At 44.0% G+C, this 26,069-nt stretch overlaps 1 protein-coding gene across 5 annotated transcripts in view; it reads left to right on the forward strand.

Moving 5' to 3' along the window:
• The window catches only part of CMSS1 (cms1 ribosomal small subunit homolog), a 366,757-nt gene that overhangs the window by 324,905 nt on the left and 15,783 nt on the right, over positions 1-26,069 (forward strand). For all 5 annotated transcript variants that reach the window (XM_074973451.1, XM_074973442.1, XM_074973476.1 and 2 more), the window contains 4 exons: positions 6,581-6,687; positions 18,068-18,139; positions 21,049-21,178; positions 25,078-25,137. In XM_074973451.1, coding sequence (XP_074829552.1) covers positions 6,581-6,687; positions 18,068-18,139; positions 21,049-21,178; positions 25,078-25,137 — 369 coding nt within the window. The remainder of the gene's footprint in view (positions 1-6,580; positions 6,688-18,067; positions 18,140-21,048; positions 21,179-25,077; positions 25,138-26,069) is intronic.

Consider the following 26,069-nt stretch of genomic DNA (forward strand, 5'->3'; position numbering starts at 1 on the left):
TACAACCTACACTTGTTTGAGACCTGAACTTGGTTCTTTTGTCATTTGTGCACCCAGTTTTCAAGCCTGTGGCCTCCTGTTCTCTTCTTTACTTCTCCATTAAAGTGGCCATCCTAATGGCAATCCCCTCTGCAAGGAGGGTGGGGGAGCTTCTGGCCCTCATGGAAGACCAACAGTATTCCGCAGGGATAAAGTGACCTTGAGATTGTATCCCAAATTCATCCTGAAGGTCCCCTTGGATTTTCACCTGAACCAGATTGTTAACTTGCCGGTCTTCTACCTGAAACTTCACAATAACAGGGAAGACAGGAAACTCTACTCCCTGGACAACCACAGAGCTCTAGCTTTCTACTTGTAAGAACAAAGCCCTTTAGAAAGTCTCTCAGATGGTTTGTTTCCATTGCTGAGAGAATGGACGGTCAGGCAGTCTCTTCACAAAGATTTTCAAAATCAGTTTCCCAGTGCCTTCTCCTTCGCTATGAGCTTATGGAAGCCCCTTCCCCTCAGGGTGTCAGGGCACTCTCAACTGGAGCACAGACTGCCTCGGTGGCATCTCTCTTAAAGATTGGTAGAACAGTGACTTGGGGCTTCACTCACACCTTTCACTAAGTATTATACCCTTGTTCAAGCTTATCCTTGAATGACTTCTTTGGTTCACTAATCGGTGGGGCAACATGCATCCTCACCCCCACCCTCTGTGAGTACTGCTTGGTAGTCACCCACAGTGAATTCCCATAAGGACCAGCATTCAAAGAAGAAAGAAAGATTACTTACCTTGTAGTACCTGGAGTTCTTTGAGATGTTTAGTCCATATGGGTATTCCATTGCCCACCTTCCTTCCCATCCACTTGGATCATCTCTTGATTTGCAGTAGAGTAGGGACTAGAGTTGGTCCATCTATGCCTCCCATGATACCCTCACTTCAGAGCACAAGGAAGCATAGGATGCAGACACAGACCTATGGACACTGCTACTGAAAATCTGATGGTCTAAGATGCATGATGCGCATGTGCACCCACAGTGAATAGCCCAAAGGGACAACACACCTCGAAGAACTCCAATTTCTAGAAGGTAAATAACATTAATTACATATTGCATGAAAAGTTCCAGAAGCCTTAAAAAAGAGGCTAAAAGAACAGCTGTGAAACATGCCAGTAAATGGTATCATTCGGAAAATAGAAGAACCAACCAATTGGGTTCACTCCTTAATGAAAAGGAGGGGGACAATTGCTGTGTATGGACCCTAAGGAGTGAACAAAAACGTAAAAAGAGGAAAGTTCCACTTGGCCTCAGAAAAGTGAACTGTTGTCTGAGATAGCAGGAGCCAAATTATTCAGCAAACTAGTTGCTTCATTTGGATTTTGACATATCCCCTCAGATGCTCAGAGCTCCAAGATCTGCACTTTCAACCCACCATTTGGCACAAACTACTTCCCAAGACACTATATTCGGCTCCAGAAGTATTTCCCCGTACAATGAGCCAGATGTGAGAGGAATTAGTAGGTGTGAAAGTCTACACTGATGATGTAATAATTTGGGGGCAGCACTGCCATTGAACATCAGGAACAACTGAAGAAAGTATTGGAAATTGTGAGAGCTCATAACCTTAAGGTGAATAACGCCAATTTCAGACAATGGAAATAACTTACTTGGGAGAGAGACTGACCTCCAAGGGAATCTTGCCCAGTGAATCAAAGATTGGAGCAATACTGAACATACTGAGACTTGAAGATAGAAAGATAATTCAAAGGCTGCTAGGTGTGTTGAATTATGTCAGCAAATACATGCCTGCCTTTAACACACACACAAGTCATCTAAGACATCTCACAAGGTCACCAAATGAGTGTAGATGCCTAATGTGATTTAAAGCACATTCTGACACCAGCTCCAGTGCTGCAAATTTTTGACTGACTGAAAGACATTAAACTCTCCACAGACACCTTGAAAGGAGAGCTGGGAATAGTAGTATTTCATTGTCATGGAACTGATTGGTTGCCAGTCTCAAATGCATCTAGGGCTGTGACAGCTGCAGAGAACATATAGGCACAAATTGAAAGAGAGACAGGAGGTCTGGTGTATGAATGTACAAGATTTCATGACTTTCTTTGTGGTCATAGCTTCAAAGCAGAAACTGGTCACAATCCATTGATTGCAGTACACAAAAAGGGACTTGGGGAAGCATAACCAAGAATACAGTGACTACTTTTGAAATTACAAAAGCATGATATGATCCTGGAGTTCTAACCTGGATGCCACTTAGTAAGGGTAGACACATTGTCAAGATCATATGTTTCATCTGACAATATATAGCCTGATGATCTGGAACAAGCAGTTAACATATATGTGAATATAAGTGTCACATGGTGTATTTTTAGGCTAAAGATAAAATGATGTAAGCAGAGATACAAGTGATAAGTAAAGGAGGGGAAAAACATTTCCCACCTGCCTATTCCCTATCAGTGATCTCAGAAGTGCTCTTGAAGGGAACACAGATCGTGGTTCCCACAGAGATGAGAAGGGAACAGATACGTGAGGGGCACCTGGGAATGACCAAATCAAAAAGGGAGAAGTAGAGAAATTTTATTCTGGCCACAGATGAACAGTGACATTGAAAAAATGGTGAGCGGGAGTGGAACATGTCAAAAATATAGATTCTCAGCTGAAAAAAACAATGGTACCATGTGAACAACTTGAGATTCTATGAGACAAAGTTGGAATTCATATATTCATCTTGAAAAGACATGATCACGTATTTATAATGGACTGCTTACCCAATTTCCCAGAAGTAAACACACTTGAAGATACTACAGCAGCACCAGTAGTCAGGCATAGTAAATCTGATTTGCACATCATGGAATTTCAAGAACAATAAGAAGTGGCAATGGACCACAGTTCAAGAATAGGGATTTCCTGGACTTTGGTAAAATGTATGGCTTTCATTATGAGACATCTAGTCCCACATATCATGAGATCAGTGGATTATCTGAATGTGGACTATGTATACTGAAGAACTTGCTCAAAAAAGCAGTGGATGCAAGAGAAGATCCATACTTAGCAGTACTCAGCTATAGCACTACACTGCTGCAATGTGGAAAGTCATCCACTGAACTCTTCTACAACAGACATATAAATACTTGATTATCAGGTATGGGACATTGGAAAGGATGATTAAGAAGTGTTTGATAGTGAGGGGGAAAACTAGGAAAGTACAACCGAACTAATACAATAAAGGACCAAGACACCCTCCACAGTTAAAAAACAAAGTGAGAATTTGGCAAGATGGAGACTGGCCAGTCCAAGCTATAGTGATCAAAGAGGAGTCACCTCACTTGTACTCAGTGATCACAGAGGAAAAGGCAAAATCTTACAAAGGAATTGTACGCATCTGCTCAAGATACCTGAAAACTTGGCTGAGACAAATGAAGTGAGAGCAGACATACTAGCTGAAAACAATTCACAAACTGTGACCCTGTTGTTGAGCATGAGATTGAACAGCTTGTTACAGGCAAGAACTTGCCTAAGAAGAGTTTGCAATACAGCAAATTGAGATGTGTTAGAGTTGTGTTTAAGCAACCTTAAGATTTAAGTCAGTTTGGGGTGCAGGAAGGGGTATGGGGTGCTGGCTCCGAGAGGGGGCTCAGGGCTGGGGGTTGGGGTGCAGACTCCAGCCAGGTGGCACTTACCTCGGGCGGCTCCCGGGCGGAGGTGCAGCGGGGCTAAGGCAGGCTTGCTCCCTGCCTGCCTCGGCCCCATGCTGCTCCCGGAAGGGGCCAACACGCCCCTGTGGCCTCCAGGGGAGGAAGGGGGGGGCACGTGGCTCTGCACGCTGCCCCTCTCTGCAGGCACTGCCCCCGCAGCTCCCATTGGCCGAAGTTCCCCGGCCAATGGGAGCTGCAGCGGTGGTGCTTGCAGGCAGGAGCAGCACTCAGAGGGAGACCCCTACCCTCCCCTGGGGCTATGGGGGCATGCTGGCCACTTCCAGGAGTGGCGTGGGGCCAGGGCAGGCAGGGAGCAAGCCTGCCTTAGCGGCAGCCCCACTGCACCATTGGACTTTTAGCAGCTAGAGATTGTGGTCAACTAGGAGAGTCTCCAGGATCGACGAGTCAATCACGATTGCCCGGTTGGTGACCACTGTTTTATAGTGTTTTTAGTTCAGTCAGGAAATTTAAAAAAGGGAAGATGTGCTGTAGACTAAGTCCTCCAGGGAATGGAGAGATGCCACACTTCCTGCAGACTCTAGATACTACCATCAATTTCCTGTGACACCCTTTCTGTTGGGGCAGAAACAGAGAAACCCCGAACAAGGCAGTTGCAGGCTGCAGCTACGCAGAATAGTAGAAACTTTGGTTACTTCATTTTCGGTACATAGTTCCTGCTCATAATAAAGTGATTATCTTAACAACCCTTTGGGACAAGCAGATCATTCCCTTGGGCCTTTGACTCAGTGCGCCGGGCAAGAGATGTTTTTCACCACCACCCTAGATCTGCAATATTAGGGTTTGGTTTTGTTCACTTTCCTCCTGGGATTTCAAAATCTCTTGTGATCTTTCATAGGTGGCAAATGAATCCCTGTTCTTTCTTGACCCACAATTCTGATCTGAATTAAGTTCATTAGCATGTTGATAGATCCCTCTCAGTGAGGGGGCCATTGCATGTGTGGGAGAGGAAACAAATTTCCTTTTCAGTCCCCATCCTGCTTCTAGAGTGATTACAGTTTTCCATAATCAAATCTGTATCCAGTATGATTTCATGACAGATGGTATCCAATCTATTACAGAGTGTTTACTGATTTTTTTCTTCCATTACTAGCTATCAAGCTCACAAACTTTAAACTCAGCAGCTCTCAAAGTCCAGTTTTAGGATACTTACTGTAATTCAAAATTCTCCAAAATGTGAGAAAGCATGGAACTTAGAATGTAATAGTCTCCTGGGGTAAATATGTAAAATCATTGATAACCATTATGTCATGTTAGGATTTTCCCATGTGATTCCAAATTATTGTGTTGATATGTAGAAATCCATTTATAAAAATCTCCAAAGTTCCATTGCAAAACTTTAATGTGCATTGTTGCATCTCTGGAGGAGTGAGGACTATATAGACTTTTTCATTCCAATGCTTCATTTTTCAATAAATAAATCACGGTGAGTTAGTAAGTACCAAATATAGTTCATTGTCTCTCTCTTTTGTCTCTCTTTATTAATCTCTTGAGTCTGTAAGTACTTACTGCTGGTGGTCATGCGGATTTTACATAATAGTGAATGGGCACGTCTTCTGTAGTTTGATGCTTAAAGTATCATATTGTTCATATTTTTCAAATAAATAGCAAAATCTTTAGATAGGCTACTGCTAAGCTCAGAATGTAGGAGATTTCAACTATTGTCAATACATATTAGGAACAGAAAAAATAAGATCCCCCAAATTATTTGATTCAGAAATTGAATTAGTCACTTTTAATAATTAAAATTGATAGGACGAAGTTTCTGACAATTAGCAGAGGAATAATTATAGATAGTAATTTGGTCTACATCAGAAAGTTTTTTGCAGTTGAATAAAAGCATCTCAACTGCTTTCCTAGGTTAACTTGACATCTGCGTGAAATGGGAGACTAATGTTACCTCTTTGAATGGCCTTTCTTCCCAATGCTTCCCTTAAAAAAAAATTTTTCAGAATGTTCCTTGATCCATATTATTTTTCTCAAAACATCAGCATTTTTTAGCTTTCTGGTCATTCTATTTGAAGTGTGGGAATGATGCTATTCCCTAATCATCACTAAATAAGAGTCCCATGGCCTAAAATTATACACACCATTGAATATATATATATCTTTATAGAATAGAACATGCCACCAAGTTTCACATTCTTACTCTTATAAGTAATTAATACAAATAAAGCAGTTTGGACTTTCAGTCTGAGGTATTTTTTCTCAAAGTGCAAATCTTGTGTCTTGCGTGGGGGGAGGAGTAGCTGACTTCTTCCAAGAGAAATGCCAAGAAACCTATCAAGAAAGGGATGTTTTCCCAGCAATCCTATGGTCTAAAAATTATTATTTCCTAGCAGTAGTGTTGTCGCTGGTTTGTTGATCTAGCAGTGCTTTATTAGGATTGGTCCACAACTGAACATAGGAAATCTTGGGCCATGGATCAGGGTCATGCTTTTACTTGTCTGAAATAAAGCTGAGCAATGTAACTAAACTTGTAGAACTGTAGTTAATAAACAATGAATGAATATGTTTTTGGCATTTTGCTAATCGAGATTGAGATTTCTTGGAGGGGTTGTAAATTACTATTAATAATACTGCAGGTGGCAGGTTATTCACTGAATTCCACAAAGATAGAAAAATAGATTGTCTTATAGAGCAGAGGCTTGAAAATATTAAGAGTGACTATGGAAGTAATCTTCAATCACTTGTATTTTGGAACTATGCTACTTGCTGCTGCAGTTGTTTCATGTAAATAAACTGGGCATGATGTTACAGTGACCTTCCTCCCAATAGAAGCTATTATCACTGTTGTTGTACATTTTTCTAATGGAAAGTTGAGAGGTGTGTTTAAAAAAAAACAAAACTGCGTTTTTTCTCAGATCCTTCTGATGATGAAGAAATGGAAAAATCAACTAACACAAGTAAACCAGCAAAGCCTGACTCAGACTCCAAGTCCAAACCTGCTGCATCAAAGAAAAGAAAACAGGTTGGTAAGATTTATGACTGTATTGATCATAGAGATAATAATACATAATGAAATCAGGCCTTTTCACCCTAAATAAACGGTGCATTTCTCCACTTACTGTCCTGATCTCTTGCTTAGTAATGCTGTGTTGCCTGCATTATTTGGAAACTATTAGGTTCCAATCTTAAGAAATTTCAATAACTTTAGTCTCATTTTATACAGGTATAGTAGGGCGCAGAGCCCATCTCTTTCCCCAGGCTTGAGTCAGGTGACTGTGCAGTGGTGTAGGGCTAAGTGATGTGCCAGTCTTTTAATGTTGACATTGCCTGAAGAGTCTTATAGTTTATGATTTAAATATTGTACAGCACCCAGAGAGACAATCAGAACCTGCCCTCATTGAAATGGCCCTTAGACTTGAGGGAGGAATGATTGGGTCCCAGGTGATGGACATTTTTAGAGCCCAGTTTTGTAAAATGTTGAGCACCTTCAACTACGACTGAAACCAACAGGAATTGAGGATGCTCAGCACCTTGCAGGATGTGCTTAATAATAAAAGATGCAGCAAACTCACTGACTAAACTGGCAAGTAGGCAGAAAGAAGACTCATCCATAACACACTGTGGAGTTTAAAAGGTCTCCTAGTATTGTTGCCTTCAAAGTATCATACACGGGAGTGAACTGGATGGATATAATGGATTAGGAATGAAATAAGAATCTTTCTGCTTTAGGTCATCAGTTTTCAGTTTGGCCCGGGTCAGTAGCAGCTAGAAGTTCTAAGTGTATGATGGGTATCCAGTGGCACAGGCGAAGTAAGCTTGTAGTATCATTCCAGCTTGTGATGGACAAGTGTCAGAAACACCATTAGCATTTATTGCCACCTTATTTGGTGGTTTCTGCAGCGGCACCAAGGACTGAATGTGCCATGGACAGAGAACGTCTGTCCACCTCCTGGTCATGATGGGGGCTGTTTGGCTGAGGAATGTGGGGGAGGCTTACGCTACCATTGCCCATCCTGTATCGGTGCTGCAGATAAACAGAGGAGCTCAAGGCTGTTAGTACAGCAACTTCTGCCACCACTAACTACGGTTTAACATTTAAAATGAAATAAAAGTCACTGCAAAGAGTGAGCTGCTGTACATGTAACACTGTCTCCTGTTGGATGAAATTAGACTGCTTAACTGTGGCCTAGGACAGCGGTTCTTCGGGGGGTCTGTGAACTCTTTCAGGAGGGCCGTCAGGCCCCTCGTCGAAAACCCAAGCCCCATCCCGCAGGGCTGAAGCCAGGACCTGCAGAGTTGAAGCCCTGATCCCCGGCGCCCCCCTCGGGGCTGAATCCCGGAGCCCCGAGCCCTGGTGCTCCCCAAGGGGCAGAAGCCCTGAGCCCATGGGCAGAGTTGGGAGGCATGGGGTTGTTGCCTCCCCCCAGACTACACCTCAAGAGCAGGGCAGTCCAGTGGCAGCTATATACACACCCCTCCACCTCCTCTCTCCGCCCCCTGGCCAGGTCGGAGGCTGGAAGCTGGAGCTGGGCACGGGCAGTGCAGGACAGCTGCTGCTCTGGCTGGTGCCATGGAGCAGGCAGCTGCGGCGTTCCCTCGTCTCCTGCTGCTGCTGGTGCAGGGGGTTGAAGCTGCTCCTCAGCTCGCAGACCTCTTTGCTCACGCAGACGGTGCCTCGGCACCCGGTTCCATGGCTGGCAGAGGAACAGGAACCGCAGGGGAGCTTTCTTAGCACTCAGCCCCTAGTACCATACTCCCTGCACCCTGAACTACACTTCTCCCCCCACCCCCCGCCTGCCCTCAGCCCCTGGTTACCCCTCTCCCTGCACCCTGAGGGTATGTCTACACTACGAAATTAGGTCGAATTTATAGAAGTCGTTTTTTTAGAAATCGTTTTTATATAGTCGATTGTGTGTGTCGCCACACAAAATGCTCTAAGTGCATTAACTCGGCAAAGTGCTTCCACAGTACCGAGGCTAGCATCAACTTCAGGAGCGTTGCACTGTGGGTAGCTATCCCACAGTTCCCGCAGTCTCCGCCGCCCATTGGAATTCTGGGTTGAGATCCCAATGTCTAATGGGGCAAAAACATTGTCGCGGGTGGTTCTGGGTACATGTCGTCAGGCCCTCCCTCCCTCTGTGAAAGCAACGGCAGACAATCGTTTCACGCCTTTTTTCCTGAGTTACCTGTGCAGACGCCATACCACTGCAAGCATGGAGCCCGCTCAGCTCACTGTCACCTTTCCTCTCCTGGGTGCTGGCAGACCCGGTACTGCATTGCTACACAGCAGCAACCCATTGCCTTGTGGCAGCAGACGGTGCAATAGGCCTGATAACCATCATCATCATGTCCGAGGTGCTCCTGGCCGCCTTGGTAAGGTCGGTCAGGAGCGCCTGGGCAGACATGGGCGCAGGGACTAAAATAGGAGTGACTCGACCAGGTCATTCTCTTTAGTCCTGCCAGCAGTCCTGTTGCACCATCTTCTGCCGAGCAGGCAGGAGATGAGGATGGCTAGCAGTCCTACTGCACCGTCTGCTGCCAGCCAAAGATGTAAAAGATAGATGGAGTGGATCAAAACAAGAAATAGACCAGATTTGTTTTGTATTCATTTGCTCCTGCCTCCCTCCCTCCCTCCCTCCGTGAAATCAACGTCCGACAATCGTTTCGGTGAGGTCTGTCGGGGCACCTTGAAAAGTTTAATGGAGATTCAGTCCTGCCTGAAATACCGGGGGGAGGGATAGCTCATTGGGTTGAGCATTGGCCTGCTAAACCCAGGGTTTTGAGTTCAATCCTTGAGGGGGCCATTCTGTGTGACAGTTGTTTTTGTTTCTCCTTGATGTAAAGCCACCCCCTTTGTTGATTTTAATTCCCTGTAAGCCAATCCTGTAAGCCATGTCATCAGTCGCCCCTCCCTGCATCAGAGCAACGGCAAACAATCATTCCACGCCTTTTTTCTGTGCAGACGCCATACCACGGCTAGCATGGAGCCCACTCAGCTCACTTTGGCAATTAGGAGCACATTAAACACCACACGCATTATCCAGCAGTGTATGCAGCACCAGAACCTGGCAAAGCGAAACCGGGCGAGTAGGCAACGTCAGCGCAGTGACGAGAGTGATGAGGACATGGACACAGATTTCTCTGAAAGCATGGGCCCTGACAATGTGGGCATCATGCGGTGGAATGCTGATTCTGGGCCCGGGAAACAAGCACAGACTGGTGGGACTGCATAGTGTTGCAGGTCTGGGATGATTCCCAGTGGCTGCGAAAGTTTTGCATGCGTAAGGGCACTTTCATGGAACTTTGTGACCTGCTTTCCCCTGCCCTGAGGCACAATAATACCAAGATGAGAGCAGCCCTCACAGTTGAGAAGCGAGTGGCAATAGGCCCGTGGAAGCTTGCAACGCCAGACAGCTACCGGTTAGTCGGAAATCAATTTGGAGTGGGCAAATCTACTGTGGGGGCTGCTGTGATGCAAGTAGCCCACGCAATCAAAGATCTGCTGATATCAAGGGTAGTGACCCTGGGAAATGTGCAGGTCATAGTGGATGGCTTTGCTGCAATGGGATTCCCTAACTGTGGTGGGGCCATAGACGGAACCCATATCCCTATCTTGGCACCGGAGCACCAAGCCGGTGGGTACGTAAACCGCAAGGGGTACTTTTCAATAGTGCTGCAAGCACTGGTGGATCACAAGGGACGTTTCACCAACATCAGTGTGGGATGGCCGGGAAAGGTACATGACGCTCGCATCTTCAGGAACTCTGGTCTGTTTCAAAAGCTGCAGGAAGGGACTTTATTCCCAGACCAGAAAATAACTGTTGGGGATGTTGAAATGCCTATATGTATCCTTGGGGACCCAGCCTACCCCTTAATGCCAGGGCTCATGAAGCCATACACAGGCAGCCTGGACAGTAGTCAGGAGCTGTTCAACTGCAGGCTGAGCAAGTGCAGAATGGTTGTAGAATGTGCATTTGGACATTTAAAAGTGCGCTGGCGCAGTTTACTGACTCGGTTAGACCTCAGCGAAACCAATATTCCCACTGTTATTACTGCTTGTTGTGGGTTCCACAATATCTGTGAGAGTAAGGGGGAGAGGTTTATGGCGGGGTGGGAGGTTGAGGCAAATCACCCGGCCACTGGTTACGCACAGGCAGACACCAGGGCGGTTAGAAGAGCACAGGAGGGCGCGGTGCGCATCAGAGAAGCTTTGAAAACCAGTTTCATGACTGGCCAGGCTATGGTGTGAAAGTTCTGGGTTTTTCTCCTTGATGATCTCCCCACCCCTCTTGGTTCACTCTACTTCCCTGTAAGCTAACCACCCTCCCTTCCTCCCTTCGATCACCGCTTGCAGAGGCAATAAGTCATTGTTGCTTCACATTCATGCATTCTTTATTAATTCATCACACAAATAGGGGGATAGCTGCCAAGGTAGCCTGGGAGAGGTGGTGGAGGAGGGAAGGACAAGGCCACACAGCACTTTAAAAGTTTAAAACTTTAAAACTTATTGAATGCCAGCCTTCTGTTGCTTGGGCACTCCTCTGGGGTGGAGTGGCCAGGTGGCCGGAGGCCCCCCCGCCACGTTCTTGGGCGTCTGGGTGAAGAGGCTATGGAACTTGGGGAGGAGGGCGGTTGGTTACACAGGGGCTGTAGCTGCGGTCTGTGCTCCTGCTGCCTTTCCTGCAGCTCAACCATACGCTGGAGCATATTGGTTTCATCCTCCAGCAGCCTCAGCATTGAATCCTGCCTCCTCTCATCACGCTGCCGCCACCTTTCAGCTTCCACCCTCTCTTCAGCCAGCCACTTATTCTCTTCAGCCCGCCACCTCTCCTCCCAGTCATTTTGTCCTTTCCTGCACTCTGACATTGTCTGCCTCCACGCATTCGTCTGTGCTCTGTCGGTATGGGAGGACATCATGAGCTCAGAGAACATTTCATCGCGAATGTGTTTTTTTCACCTTCTAATCTTCGCTAGCCTCTGGGAAGGAGAAGATCCTGTGATCCTTGAAACACATGCAGCTGGTGGAGAAAAAAAAAGGGACAGTGGTATTTAAAAAGACACATTTTATAGAACAATGGGTACACTCTCTTTCACGGTAAACCTTGCTGTTAACATTACATACATAGCACATGTGCTTTCGTTCCAAGGTCGCATTTTGCCTCCCCCCGCCACCACGTGGCTAGCCCGTCCCCCCTCACCGTGGCTAACATCGGGAACATTTCTGTTCAGCCGCAGGCAAACAGCCCAGCAGGAACGGGCACCTCTGAATGTCCCCTTAAGAAAAGCACCCTATTTCAGCCAGGTGACCATGAATGATATCACTCTCCTGAGGATAACACAGAGAGATAAAGAACGGATGTTGTTTGAACGGCAGCAAACATACACTGCAATGCTTTGTTCTGCAATGATTTCTGACTATGTGCTACTGGCCTGGCGTGGTAAAGTGTCCTACCATGGTGGACGGAATAAGGCTGCCCTCCCCAGAAACCTTTTGCAAAGGCTTTGGGAGTACATCCAGGAGAGCTTTATGGAGATGTCCCTGGACGATTTCTGCTCCATGCCCAGACACGTTAACAGACTTCTCCAGTAGCTGTACTGGCCGCGAATGCCAGGGGAAATTAATCATTAAACACACTTGCTTTTCAACCATGTATACTATTTAAAAAGGTACACTCACCAGAGGTCCCTTCTCCACCTGGCAGGTCCGGGAGGCAGCCTTGGGTGGGTTCAGGGGGTACTGGCTCTAGGTCCAGGGTGAGAAACAGTTCCTGGCTGTCGGGAAAACCGGCTTCTCCGCTTGCTTGCTGTGAGCTATCTACAACCTCATCATCATCTTCCTCGTCCCCAAAACCTGCTTCTGTGTTGCCTTCATCTCCATTGAAGGAGTCAAACAACACGGTTGGGGTAGTGGTGGCTGAACCCCCTAAAATGGCATGCAGCTCATCATAGAAGCAGCATGTTTTGGGCTCTGACCCGGAGCGGCCGTTTGCCTCTCTGGTTTTCTGGTAGGCTTGCCTCAGCTCCTTAAGTTTCACGCAGCACTGCTTTGGGTCCCTGTTATGGCCTCTGTATGCCCTGGGAGATTTTGACAAATGTTTTGGCATTTCGAAAACTGGAACGGAGTTCTGATAGCATGGATTCCTCTCCCCATACAGCGATCAGATCCCGTACTACCCGTTCGGTCCATGTTGGAGCTCTTTTGCGATTCTGAGACTCCATCATGGTCACCTCTGCTGATGAGCTCTGCATGGTCACCTGCAGCTTGCCACGCTGGCCAAACAGGAAATGAAATTCAAAAGTTCGCGGGCCTTTTCCTGTGTACCTGGCTAGTGCATCTGAGTTGAAAGTGCTGTCCAGAGCGGTCACAATGGAGCACTCTGGGATAGCTCCCGGAGGCCAATACCGTCTAATTGCGTCCACAGTACCCCAAATTGGACCCGGCAAGGCCGATTTCAGCGCTAATCCCCTTGTCGGGCGTGGAGTAAGGAAATCGATTTTAAGAGCCCTTTAAGTCGAAAAAAGGTCTTCGTCATGTGGACTGGTGCAGGGTTAAATCTATTTAATGCTGCTAAGTTCAACCTCAACTCCTAGTGTAGACCAGGGCTGAGCTACACCCCTGCCCGCACACAGTCCCTAGCTACCCCCTCTTTGCACCCTGAGCTATCCCCCTACCCCCACACAGCCCCTACTTACCCCTGCCCCTGCAACCTGAGCAACCTCCCTGCCTGCACACAGCCCCTAGCTATCCCCTTCTCTGCTCCCTGCGCTATACCCCCCTCTCTGCACCCTGAGCTACCCTCTGCCCCCACACAGCCCCTACTATCCCCCTCTCTGCACCCTCACATAACCCCTACTTACTGCTGTCCCTGCACCCTGAGCTACCCCCTGCCCACACACAGCCCCTCTCTGCACCCCGAGCTATACTGCCTGCCCACACACAGCCCCTAGCTACCCCTCTCCCTGGATCCTGAGCTACCCCCCCTGCACCCTGAGCTACCCCCCTGCCCACAGATAGCCCCTTGCTACCCCCGTCCCTGCACCGAGCTACCTTCCTCTTTGCACCCTGAGCTACCCCCTGCCCACACACAGCCCCTACTACCCCCCTCCCTGGATCCTGAGCTACCCCCCCTGCACCCTGAGCTACCCCCCTGCCCACAGACAGCCCCTTGCTACCCCCCTCCCTGCACCGAGCTACCTTCCTCTTTGCACCCTGAGCTATCCCCTGCCCACACACAGCCCCTACTACCCCCCTCTATGCACCCTGAGCTACCTCCCGGCCCACACACAGCCCTTAGCTGCCCCTCCTCCTGCACCCTAAGCTGTTTTCAAACTTTTTGAGCTGAACCCCCCACCTTTGAGTTATAATTTTTGGTTGCCCCTCCCGCCACCCAACCCAGACTGGTAGGTGGCCTGCTGAGGTAGATGGGGTGGAGGTGGTGCTCCCTCCATGAACCCTGCCATGTGAAGCTGACTCAAGCCCCGCTGGCCAGTGCCCATCCAAAATAGAAGTCAAATTACACCCATGCCTGAGTGCCCGCCCCCCCCACCCAAAAAAAAAAAAAAAGAAAAGAAAAGAAAAAGGTTGAGAACCCCTGGCCTAGGACATGTGCTGGTAACAGAGATCTTCATTTAGTTTAAGGAGTAGAAGCCTGGATTTTGGAGCAGGAGGGTTCTGAGCTTTAGCCCCACAGCAGCTATGACGCTCCCATGTGGCAATGGTGTGTGGCGTCATGAGGCCACAAATTCATTACAATATCATACAGCTTTTTTGTTCCAAGAAAGTTTTCTAATCCAATATGTTTACAGAGGTGCCTATAATTTTAATGTTTGTATTTCACTTGAATTTTGCATTTCTGGTGCATATTAAATTGCAGATGTAATCCACTTCACTCCTGTCTAATCTACAGTCCAGAAGCTATTTTGTTGTGGCCTTGGTGTATGGAAACCAGTCAGGAGAGAAATTAATGGAATTATTAACATATATATTTTCAGTCCACAGACTATTTTGATAGTTCAATTAATTCATAGACTGTCCGCAGACCCACAATGAAAAGAATAATTTGTCTCCATTTTAAAGCAGGGGGTTGAAATGTTTATTTTGTCAGTAACTCCCAAATTCAGTGGATGGCTTAATTGGAATGTAAACTTTCACTCTTTCTCTCTCAGACACAAGAATGTTTTCACTTTACATTTTGGTTTTTCAGTAACTTGGCGACGTGCAGAGATGTTGCATTAGAAACATAACACAGGAAACATTTTATGTTCTGTCTGTGATTAACAAACATGAAATTCATGGCATTTCATTTCATAAATCAAAGGTCTCAGCACAAATTTCCTGTTTTTCTGCATTTTTAAAACTTCCATATAAAAATAGCACAAAAATATGCAGAGTACATGGAGCCAACTCAAAATCAGTGGGTTGTCTGCACAGTACAATTCAGAAGGAAAAAATGCAAATAATTTTTTTAATGGCAATTTGCAAAAAGCTGCTGAATGAGCAAGAGTAGGAGAAACAATACTTGCAGAAGGGTCTGAAGCTCGGTCTTCATAAGATGCTTAAACTACTGAAGATTCCAAACCATCAACAAAGGACACACATAAGCTTACAGCCATTCACTGTAATTAGATTTATGCAAACATCTCAGTTATATGTGGTGTGGAGTTGTTGTGTCTGAATAAATTGTACTTGTGTTCCTGGGCTCATCAGCTCACCAGGCCTACATGGCTCCACTGCCAAAGGAGTCTTGTGCAGCTAAGTGGAACAAAATTGTAAATGAGTCTAGGCTAGTTTCAGTGGAAAATCGTTAAAAATAATGGTTCTGTGCACGTTTCAGTGGAAGACTAGCAATGGAGAGAGAAGCTAGTCTATACTGTGACAGATATGGCCATTTCCTGCAATATCCTGGACAAACCTTACTGAATTAAGTTTACAATGGGAGTTCATTGTATTAAAAATGCAAATGTTTATGTATTATTGTGGGATTGTATGTGTATCTGCTTTGGGGGGGAGGGATAGCTCAGTGGTTTGAGCATTGGCCTGCTAAACCCAGGGTTGTGAGTTCAATCCTTGAGGGGGCCATTTGGGATCTGGGGCAAAAATTGGGGATTGGTCCTGCTTTGAGCAGGGGGTCGGACTAGATGACCTCGTGAGGTCCCTCCCAACCCTGGTATTCTATGATCTCTAAAGGGGAGACATGACTTAATGTCAACCCTGGGAAGTTGTTATGAGAGCTTCAAAGGACTCTTAACAATGGGCCAAACAAGAAAAAAATTTTAGTTGAGTAGGTTTCATAGGAAATACTGGGAAGGAGGGGAATGCAAATTCCCACCTCCAGATCCAACCTTTCGAAGCTACGTCCCAAGGAGAAACTCCTTGTCTGCTGATTAACTGTTCCCAGGGTCCCAAAATCAAAGGCCCAAAGTGTATAATGGGGTGACTCACAGATTCCTGGGTGTTCTTGTTCTGAGCAAAAGGTATTATGAACCTGTTACCACAGAAAAACTCCTGTGTGTGTTTTGAAGGACTGACTCCTACCAGAACCCTTCTGGAGTTAGGATGATCTCTGGCAAGCTTATTAGCATGTGTGTAGGTTTTTTTATTGTTTTAATATGTTTTTTCTCTAATGTTTTCAATAAGACTAGCTTAAGAATAAATGTGCTTGCTCATGAAGAGCTGTGTGGTACCTTCTACCTGTGGGCAATTACGCTGCTTATTTCCTCTAAGGAGAAGTCAAAGCAGGCCTGCTTAGTCAGTCTGACTTGCTGGAGAATTCACAGTGTGGGCAAAGAACTGTGCAGCCTACAAAACCCCCAATCAGAGGGGAAAGAGACTGGAGTCTCCTCCTAAGAAAGGTAGAGAATCCAGTTGAAAATCCAGGAGCCTAGACTGCGTGCTCTTGCTTCACCACAAGGGGAAAATACAGGTGCACTTGCCCTGAGCTATGACACATACATCTTGAGGGGGGAGAGAAAAACAAGAAACTCATCAAACTGGTTTGGGCCAGCAAGGTAGAATCAGTCTTGTGGGTGGGGTGTATATGGGAGTCTGGACAAGAAGAGAAAGACTTAAACTCACAGGAACAGGAAGGTGAGTTGCCTGGGCATTATATTTGTACAGCATCTAGCACAATGGTCTCCTGATCCTGGAGATGCTACCACAATGGAAGTAACTTATAGCAATAATTGTTTGCAGTGTTGTTGTAGCCCTTTTGGTCCCAGGACATGAGAGAGACAAAGTAGGTGAGGTATTATCTGTTATTGGACCAACTTCTGTTGGTAGAAGTTACAAGCTTTTGAGATACACAGAGCTTCCACCAACAGATATTACCTCACCTACCTTGTCTCTCTTACAACAGTGATAACAGCACAGATAATGGATCTGAAACTTTGTGACCTGCTGGACTGAGATGAGAGGTGGGGAATGGACGAGAGAGAGAGATTTCCCTTTCCTGGCTCCATTTATAATCTTGGCCAGAGTTAGGAAGATGATTTGGCTTTAATTTAGTATCTTAACACATGCTGCCCATATGAAAGTCACACTCATAGTGGCAGGGTTTAGGGGCTGTTTGGACTAAGCCCCATTAATAATACCCAGCTATCAGCTACACCTGCAGTTCTCAAACTGTTGTGCATATACCATTGATGGTACATGAGCTGCCACTATATTTAATTTTCTTGTGACCTCTGGACATGATCCCTCTCGTTTGCCACCTTTACAAACTGAGTGCTCATATACTGATCATTCTAAACACATACAAGTGTGGAGAAATGAACCAAAGAGACATTTCATGGACTAAAAAGCCAATCTTCATGGTATTAAATAAGGAACAGCACAAAGCAAAATTTGAAAACATTTCTTGAAAAATGTTACATTATAAACATAAAAGAAAGGAAATCAGAAATACAGAAAAATCATTATTTCAAGTTATTCTCTCCTATCTATACGGTATAGTTCACCAACTGGTTGTTCAGGTTGTACCCAATTATTACAAAGACCTGTTTGGCAAAGTTAGAATGATTGTCTCACACAATAATAGAGATTATATGTATTTAATTTTTGAAAGCTCTGTTTGCTTTTTCCTTATGATTTTTGTTGTTGTATTAAACATGCTGTAAACCGGATGATAACGGTGTGCCTATGACTCGTACGTTTCAGGTTTCTGTGCTTTTTCTCTGTTCTCTGTTACACCAGTGTGAATATGAAGTAGTTCCAGAAGTTACTTCAGATTTACACCACTGTAACAGGGCAGAGTTTTACCCCAAACCTATACATATTTTTTTTTTCTCTGTCAGTATCTGAATCTTTGTACCCAACATCTGCCCCCACATCATCATGTTCTGTGGTGTTTTGGGGTAATAATCTCTCTCATGATGAATCTCTTTTTACAATATGTGCTTTGCAGCCTGCGGAATGTTTTCTAACTCGTCCTGAGGGAAAAGAAGAAAGCACTGCGAAGGTGAAAAGGAGAAGGAAGGTATTGGAAACACCCTCCCCCCCCCCCCCCGCCCAACTAAAAGTTCAACAAAAAGGGTCTTCAGGGGCTGGCAGGGTGCAGTTGCTTTTATAAGACATGTCAGCTTCAGGGTAGCACAATGCCAGTGATGTCCTTTAAATGGTTTTAGAAGCTTGTTTCCCTTGGTGTAGTGTACTGGGACCATAACATTGCAGCCAGTTTTATGAAAGAGAGAAAATCAACTCTGTCTTAGAAGAGAAACCTTTCTCAACTCCAGTCAAATACCTGCTTCACACCTACGTACCCAACTACAACCTTGTGTCCAAAGCTGACTAGAAGAAATTAATGCAGGGATTGAAAGAGCATTGGGGGAGACAGAATCACCCCATCCCATCCTTGCAGCCAGGCTGCAGCATTTACTGCATTTCATGAGCAGTAGTGCTTTGGTCCCCTTTCTCCCCACAGTATAGCTACTGGGGTCCATGCTATGTATTGACCTTCTGACCATGACCCATGCCTGTCCCCAGGGGGACCCTCCACCGTCCTGGTGGAGATTATATAGCACAAAGTGTGTTCTCTTTCTGAACAGACTAAAATGCTGAGCTGTCTCACAGAGCAGGTACACAGGGTTTTAATTTCATGTTAGACCTTGCACACACCCCAGCAGATGGGAGGATTTTGCCTTAAATGTAGCTCTGGCATTAATAACCATGTCACTTTCTCTGCAGCCAAAACAAATGCGTCCCATGATGAAAATGGGTGACTGGACCTAAAATAAACCTCCAGTTTTCATGCAGACAGTAGAGGCTTAGTTAGATCGTTTTTTTCAGTGGTAATATGCCATTAAGTCTGTACACATAACCTGTCAAATAATCATCATGAAGAATTTATCATACTGTACTAACATTTCGGTCTGAAACTAATGACTCTCTCTTTTATAAATAAATAAATAAATAAAGTCAAATAAAACCCTTTGCTCCTTAAGCATCTGGAATGAATTGGAAGAAAAATAATAAAACTTCCTGTGTGAAGAACATTTTCCCAGAGCACTCCTTGAAGAAAAAGAGTATGATCAGGTGTCCTTGAACTGACTGTTATGGAATTTCTCGTTAACATCAGCATCTTCCTCAAGAGAACCATAATTTTCCAGAAGGAATTGAGTGAGTCAGTGAATGACGTAATGAGCCAGTGAAACAGCAATTATCCCGTGGTACTAAGCAGAATGAGTCTTGTTGTTCTTGGGTTATTATCTGTTAGATAATTACGCTCTATAAAACATCCCCAAAAAGTGGCCCAGCTTGCAGTCATTACACAGCAGGAAAATTTTACCGAATCAGGATGGAACTTGAATTAGTGCTGTTCACTGAGTGAAATCACATAGACACTGCAAGGGCTTGTGCCAAAGTCCGCTGCAAATGCTCCCAGTGCTTTCAAAAGGTTCTGGTTCAGGGCCTAAATGTTTTGGGACTGGGCAAAAAATTTTCAAGACCTTTCTTAGGGCCAGGTTCTGATCTCTTTAGTCCCATTGGTGAGCAGTTAGCTGGGATCGCTCAAGCGAGTAACATGTTACTAACAGGAATAAGGAGTTCACAGCTTGGCTGTTAGGGTTGTCCATATTGTAATACCCTCTGTCATGCCAAGCTGCCTTCTCTGCTTGAAAATCTCTTGTTTTTAAAAGCAGTAAGATCATTTAAATAAAGAGGGACCCAGGTTCTCTTCCCTTGTCATTCATTTAATTAATTAATTTAGAAAGTGAAATTATGACTTCAAAGCATGGCAAAACTCTGACTCGTTTCAGTGGGATTAAGATCAAGCCCTAAATATAGGCTTCATTTATAAAATATCATCTTCATGACTGCTGGTTAAAGGTAGGCTGCTCAGAATTTTTAAAAAGTTTCATTCTCCTTTATGATGTATGAAAATGGTCTCAAAGTGTTTATATATAATAATGCATTTGAAATTTCAACTGCTGACATGTCCTTATGCTGTACAACCCAGCATCCCTGCTCCTGTCCCCTAGATGGAGACTGAAAACTGTACCTCAGGTTTCAGCCTCTTGAGATATCACCATCCAGGTCCTAGAAAGATCTTGCCAAGATCCTCCAACAAACAGATGGAAATGAGGGCCTGGTATTCTTGATAGGGTTGCCAACCCTCCAGGATTGGCCCAGAGTCTTCAGGAATCAAAGATTAATCTTCCATTCATGATTATGTCTGTGATGAAATCTCCAGGAATACATCCATTCAAATTGGCAACCCTAATTCTTGATATTTCTAGAGCAGTATTGTCAACCGCAGTCATTCAAAAATCATGAACTAGGCCCCCCGGAATCACGATCAGTTTAAAAGCAATAACATTTCATATAAATGTTTTGGGGGGTTTTCTTTGCCTGTTGGTTTTTGAGCTGTTAGGCTATTCTCTAGTTGTGTTTCCAAACTATTCTATGCAATCAATTGGGCTGCAAGTTTACCTTTTACATTTAAATGAGAGCTGAGATTCTTCAGTAATCTCTTGACTCCTCTAGCTGTTGCTTTAAGAAAAACACCTATTATTGTAAGATTTGTGACACATTTGTGAGACTTGGCAATAGTGATAAAGTAATAAATTAAAAAACCTATCACCCAACTCCTCCCCCAACACAATCTTTGAGAAAATCCCAGTATTGCAGTAAAGTGCATAACAGAGGTACACAGTAAAGATGTTTTTGTTTTTACTTCACAGGCTGTGGACCCAGCTCTGAAATTTTCACTCCCAATGAAGGCAATGGGAGTTTTGCCCAATTATAAGGACTTTAGGACTCTGTTTCACCTGTATAAGATTATGAAGAAACATACTCTCACAGATTATCGTTAGATTGTCAAATAGCAAACACCATATTGAAAATGCCTTACATCTCCTTTTTTTTTTTTTTTTTTACTTTTGTTTATAGAAGAAAATTTCTGATATTCTTGCAAAATCATCTCCAAAACCAGGTGTCCCTGAAGACCTACAAAAGCTGCTTAATCAACACTTCGGTACTAAACGTTCAGTGATTGAACTAGAAGAGTTAAAACTGCCAGGTAAAATGTGCTGTATCAAAGAGCATTGTGCATTTCCTTCTGCATGGGGGATGGGGATTCATCTGTTTTAGGAACTAAAGGGCTTCTTAATCCAGATCTCCTGAGTTCTATGGGGTTTTATGAGAATTTTTTCTTGTAGGGTATTGCTATGGTGTTTAAAATGAGTTGTGAGTTCTTTTGGAATAAGTAAGTGGGTTTGTTTTCTAAATGGTGCAGTTAAGGAAACGAAAGGAAGCATTGTTTCAACATATCCAGTCATTGCAGAACATATCCAGTAATTTCAGGAAGTTTCTTTTTTTGATAGAAGTGCAGGGATTTCTAAGTAATGGTTTTCAAGTTACTGAGAGCCAGGAAAATTGGTCTTATTCCTGTGGTTAGTGGAGCTGTACTCAGACATTTAAGATAAGGCTTCACCTGAGCTGAAATAAATTCTAAAGAAGGAAGAATAGTCAGACACCATTCTGAATTAGTTATGGAATGCTGACTGTACTGCTCTTATCACCTGTTTGGCTTTTTGGTGAGCTATATGAAATGAGCTGGCAGCTTTAGTCCTTCAGACCTAGTGGACAGATTTTGTACCTAAACTGGCTGCTTGTTGGCAGTCTGACTGGAGAGAGACTGGTGAGCCCAGTGTTAAAATGGGTAGGGCATGGAGACTGAACTCCCATCTCACCCCACTAAAGGTTTGAGGTGAAGAGGAAACTGCACTGCTGTGCTTTTTGTTCTATGAATAAAGTGGAATTAGTTTTCCAGTGCTGTCAATGTGAAGGGGGGAAGGAGGTTTAATAAAAATCCACTTTTCCAGTGCTGTCAAAGTGGAGGGGAGGGGGCTTGTAATAAAAATCATTACAATTTTCTTTTTGGTTTAGACAGAGAGGCCTTCTCCTCCTCCCCCCACCCCCTGGCGTAGCTTACCTTAACCCCTAAAAGCTTTAGCCTAAAAAATTTCATGATTCCTTATTTTGAGCCCAAGTTGTAGCATTAATTCTTGTTGTTAGGTTATATAAGAAGATACTGTGAGCGCCTATGTATTGATATTGTATACTCAGAGTCAAAAGGGCCCCAGTAACAAGTCTGTTGGCTCTTGTTTTATCCCACTGATACACACTGAACTCTTTGTGCCCTGTGCCCCACTATGATCCTTTCAGCCAAGCTGCACTCTCTGTTTTTGACTGTTCAAAGCTTGTCTTTCTAGATAACTGCACTCTCTTCCCAGCTTCATGCAAAGACGTGATCCTAGACTGACCCTCCTTTCTTTCTCTAGGGTCAGCTTAGCTTTCTTCTTGAATCAAGGGAGAGTTTTGCCATCCTGCTGCGTTGCATCCTAAAAACCAGAGAAGTCTCTTTCATCCTCTGTATTGCTATGAAGCACTTACATTCTGTACTTCTAAACCCATAGGGTTTTGTGCAAATAACAATACTTTGTCACTTTCCTATTAAGAAAGGCCTTTAGGCTAGTGAAGCAACCCATTTCCATATGGATTGGGTCTTGGGTTGTTTTTTTCTTTCTTTTCTTGAAAGGGGATTTGGAAGCTTACAAAGCCGAAGGGGTTGGTGGCTTCTGTAGCTGTCAAGTCATTCATATCAACTTACTGGGCAGAACAGAGGGCATCTACTTGAAGTTGTTTAGTTGTGTTAGCAACATATTAAACTTAGATGTTCGGGTTTAAGCCAACTTGGTTTCTGGCTGCTGCAAGCTGTGGTTATGTGGTTTTAATCCTTTCTGGGGGTTTTAAGGTACTGTTAACATCCCGGTTCTGATGGTTTGGTGAAAATAGTCATTGACCTACGACATGTATTTAGTTTCCCTTTGAAATTGGAAAATTAAGAACTCCGTCCTTCTACATCTTCCTCTGAATGATTTAGCATTATTAAGTCATTAATATGAGTTACTGTATTCAGACTGGCTGGGCCCTCATTAGCACAAATAATGGCAAAGATAGATGACACAACTACCCTGAAGGACTGAAGATAGGACAGCACCAAAAATAGACATTTAGAGCTGTGAAATTACTCCTTGTAAAGTCTTTTCTACGCTGCCCTTTGGACTCATTCAGAATTGATAGCTTCACCTTTGGAAATAAAACTGCAGTTGAAACCTTAGTGCTTTATCCTACAGTGCAGGGGAGGTGCATCTTGTAAATAGAAAACCAAATGCATAAATCAGGGACTGATCCTGCAAGGTATTGAGCACCCTCACCTCCTTTTAGACACCAGCCCCTAAGTAAACAATTAGGAAGTGATTTTAATACAAGGGGTCAGATTCTGAATTCCAGTGGTAAAAACCTAAGATTGCAGCAATAGAAAATCCACCACATGGAGAGTGCAATGATGGAAAGCAGCTTCCTTCAGCAAATTTAGCTGGCAGGGCTTCTGATAGGGCTCCAGCTATAAATTAAGTCTGCCTTCACATCCACCCTGTCAGAAATGGTGGAGTGAGGTTGGCAGCAATAACATAGCCTCGGCTTTGTTTGAATCTGAGTGATTCCCCTGTCAGGTGCCTGGGGATCAGTTGACAACTGGTAGCTGCTGGGGTTAATTTGGTCCAAAACCTGTTAGCGGATAGATTGAGGTGTTAATATGTTCTGTTTAATGTTTGGACAAGTAACATGCTGATAATTACATGTGCATCCACAATCAAAATGCTTTCTCATGATTACTTAATACTAATTATTTAAAACTAGGAGAGACAAACAGAAGGAAAGCTGTTAAACTGGCAAGTGCAGCTCTGGTCTGTGATTCAGCGCAAATCGTTCTGAAATACCTCAGGCTAGAATTTTGTGCCATCCTACTTTAAAACAAATTCTAGGGGGCACCACAGTTGCAGTATCAGAAACAAACTGCCCATTCTTGATACTTGGCACAAATCATGTGGAAGCATATACCTTTTGTGTCCTCTCATTAAGGTTTTCAGATTGACACCAAATTGCCTTTAACTAACACATAAGGTATTTTACAACACATGGTCAGAGAGATTTTTTAATCCAATAGTTTTATCATTGTCAGAATAAAAAAATATTTAATTTACATGATTACAGACACATTACTAAACATACTCGTCCTAAAGACATGCTTCCTGGAATGCCAGGTTTCATGCAGCATAATGATGGTGTGGTTGGATGCATCTGGAAGTCTGTGTTAAAACTTTGAGTTTGTGCATTCTCACAAAAAGGAGGAGACTAATGGCCATTGACAGCTATTGGTCTAACTGAATGGAGATTAGCGGCTGGGTAAAATTTGGCAGCTTTATATCTGGGATGGAGAGAGTGTCATGGAGAGAGCCTTCTAGTGAGGATGGGGAATTAAAATGCATGTCAATATTTATATAACTGTGATTGAGCATAATTTACAGAGTTGTGCAATGTGAAAGTCCAGAGAGAAAAGTAACCCCATTGATAAGAGGATGACCCACATCTTACTTTTATTCTATACAATCCTGATTGTTTTAGTGACTCCTGAATGTAGGATTTGCCATGTTAGATTGGACCAATGGTCCAAAAAATCATAATGGTTCTTGCTGTGGCTTCTGATTGATGCCACAAAGGCATGTGAAAACCCTCCATTATGTATGTGGTCAGTTGTGTAATGCTATATTTATGGTGGGTGAGGGGAGAAAAACATTCAGATAATTGAGGAGGGCATTAAAATTGTGTTGATAGATTTTACCATGATTCAGTTAACCAGTTCACAAGCTCATTGCTGTTGCGTAGTGGGGACCACAAAACTCTGCCTTTCTAAAGGGCAATCCACATAGTTTTCAAAGAATAAGCATTACTGGTAGATTTAATCCAAGAAAGATTTAATAGATATACCTAGTGTTGTACTGTAAACTTATGAATCTACTCAATTATTCTGTTGCACATCTGTCAACAAAAACATTTTGTCTCTTATGGTTTCAGATTCCTGTTTCCTGCCAGCCAATGACCTCACCCACAGTTTTTCTTCATACCTGAAGGAAAGTGAGTAAAATATTGGTCGCAAGGAGTGTGGAGTTTATTTATAAAAAAAAAAAATTTTAGAGCAGTATTCAAGAGAAAGTAGAATCCTCATGATATACACAAGATAGTATGCATATCTGCCCACTTAAGAACATAAGAATGGCCATACTGGGTCAAACCAAAGGTCCATCTACCCTAGTATCCTGTCTTCCAACAGAGGCCCATACCAGGTGCCCTGGAGAGAATGAACAGAACAGGTCATCATCAAGTGATCCATCCCCTGTCGCCCATTCCCAGCTTCTGGCAAACAGAGGCTAGGGAAACCATCCCTGCCAATCTTGGCTAATAGTCATTGATGGACCTATCCTCCGTGAATTTATTTAGTTCTTTTTTTGAACCCTGTTATAGTCTTGTCCTTCACAACATCCTCTGGCAAGGAATTCCAGAGATTGACTGTGCGTTGTGTGAAAAAATACTTTGTTTGTTTTAAACCTGCTGCCTATTAATTTCTTTGGGCGACCCCTAGTTCTTGTGTAATGAGAAGGAGTAAACAACACTTTCTTATTTACTTTCTCCACACCAGTCATGATTTTATGGACCTCTATCATATCCCCCCTTAGTCGTCTCTTTTCCAAGCTGAAAAGTCCCAGTCTTATTAATCTCTCCTCATACGACAGCTGTTCCATACCCCTAATCATTTTTGTGGCCCTTTTCTAAACCTTTTCCAAGTCCAGTATATCTTTTTTGAGATGGAGCGGCCACATCTGCACTCAGTATTCAAGATGTGGGCGTACCATGGATTTATATAGCGGCAATATGATATTTTCTATCTTATTATCTATCCCTTTCTTAATGATTCCCAACATTCTGTTAACTTTTTTGACTGCCGCTGAACATTTGAGTGAATGTTTTTAGAGAACTGTCCATCATTTTATATATATAATTGGGATTAT

Source organism: Natator depressus, chromosome 1, assembly GCF_965152275.1.
Source record: "Natator depressus isolate rNatDep1 chromosome 1, rNatDep2.hap1, whole genome shotgun sequence".
NCBI lineage: Eukaryota > Metazoa > Chordata > Testudines > Cheloniidae > Natator > Natator depressus.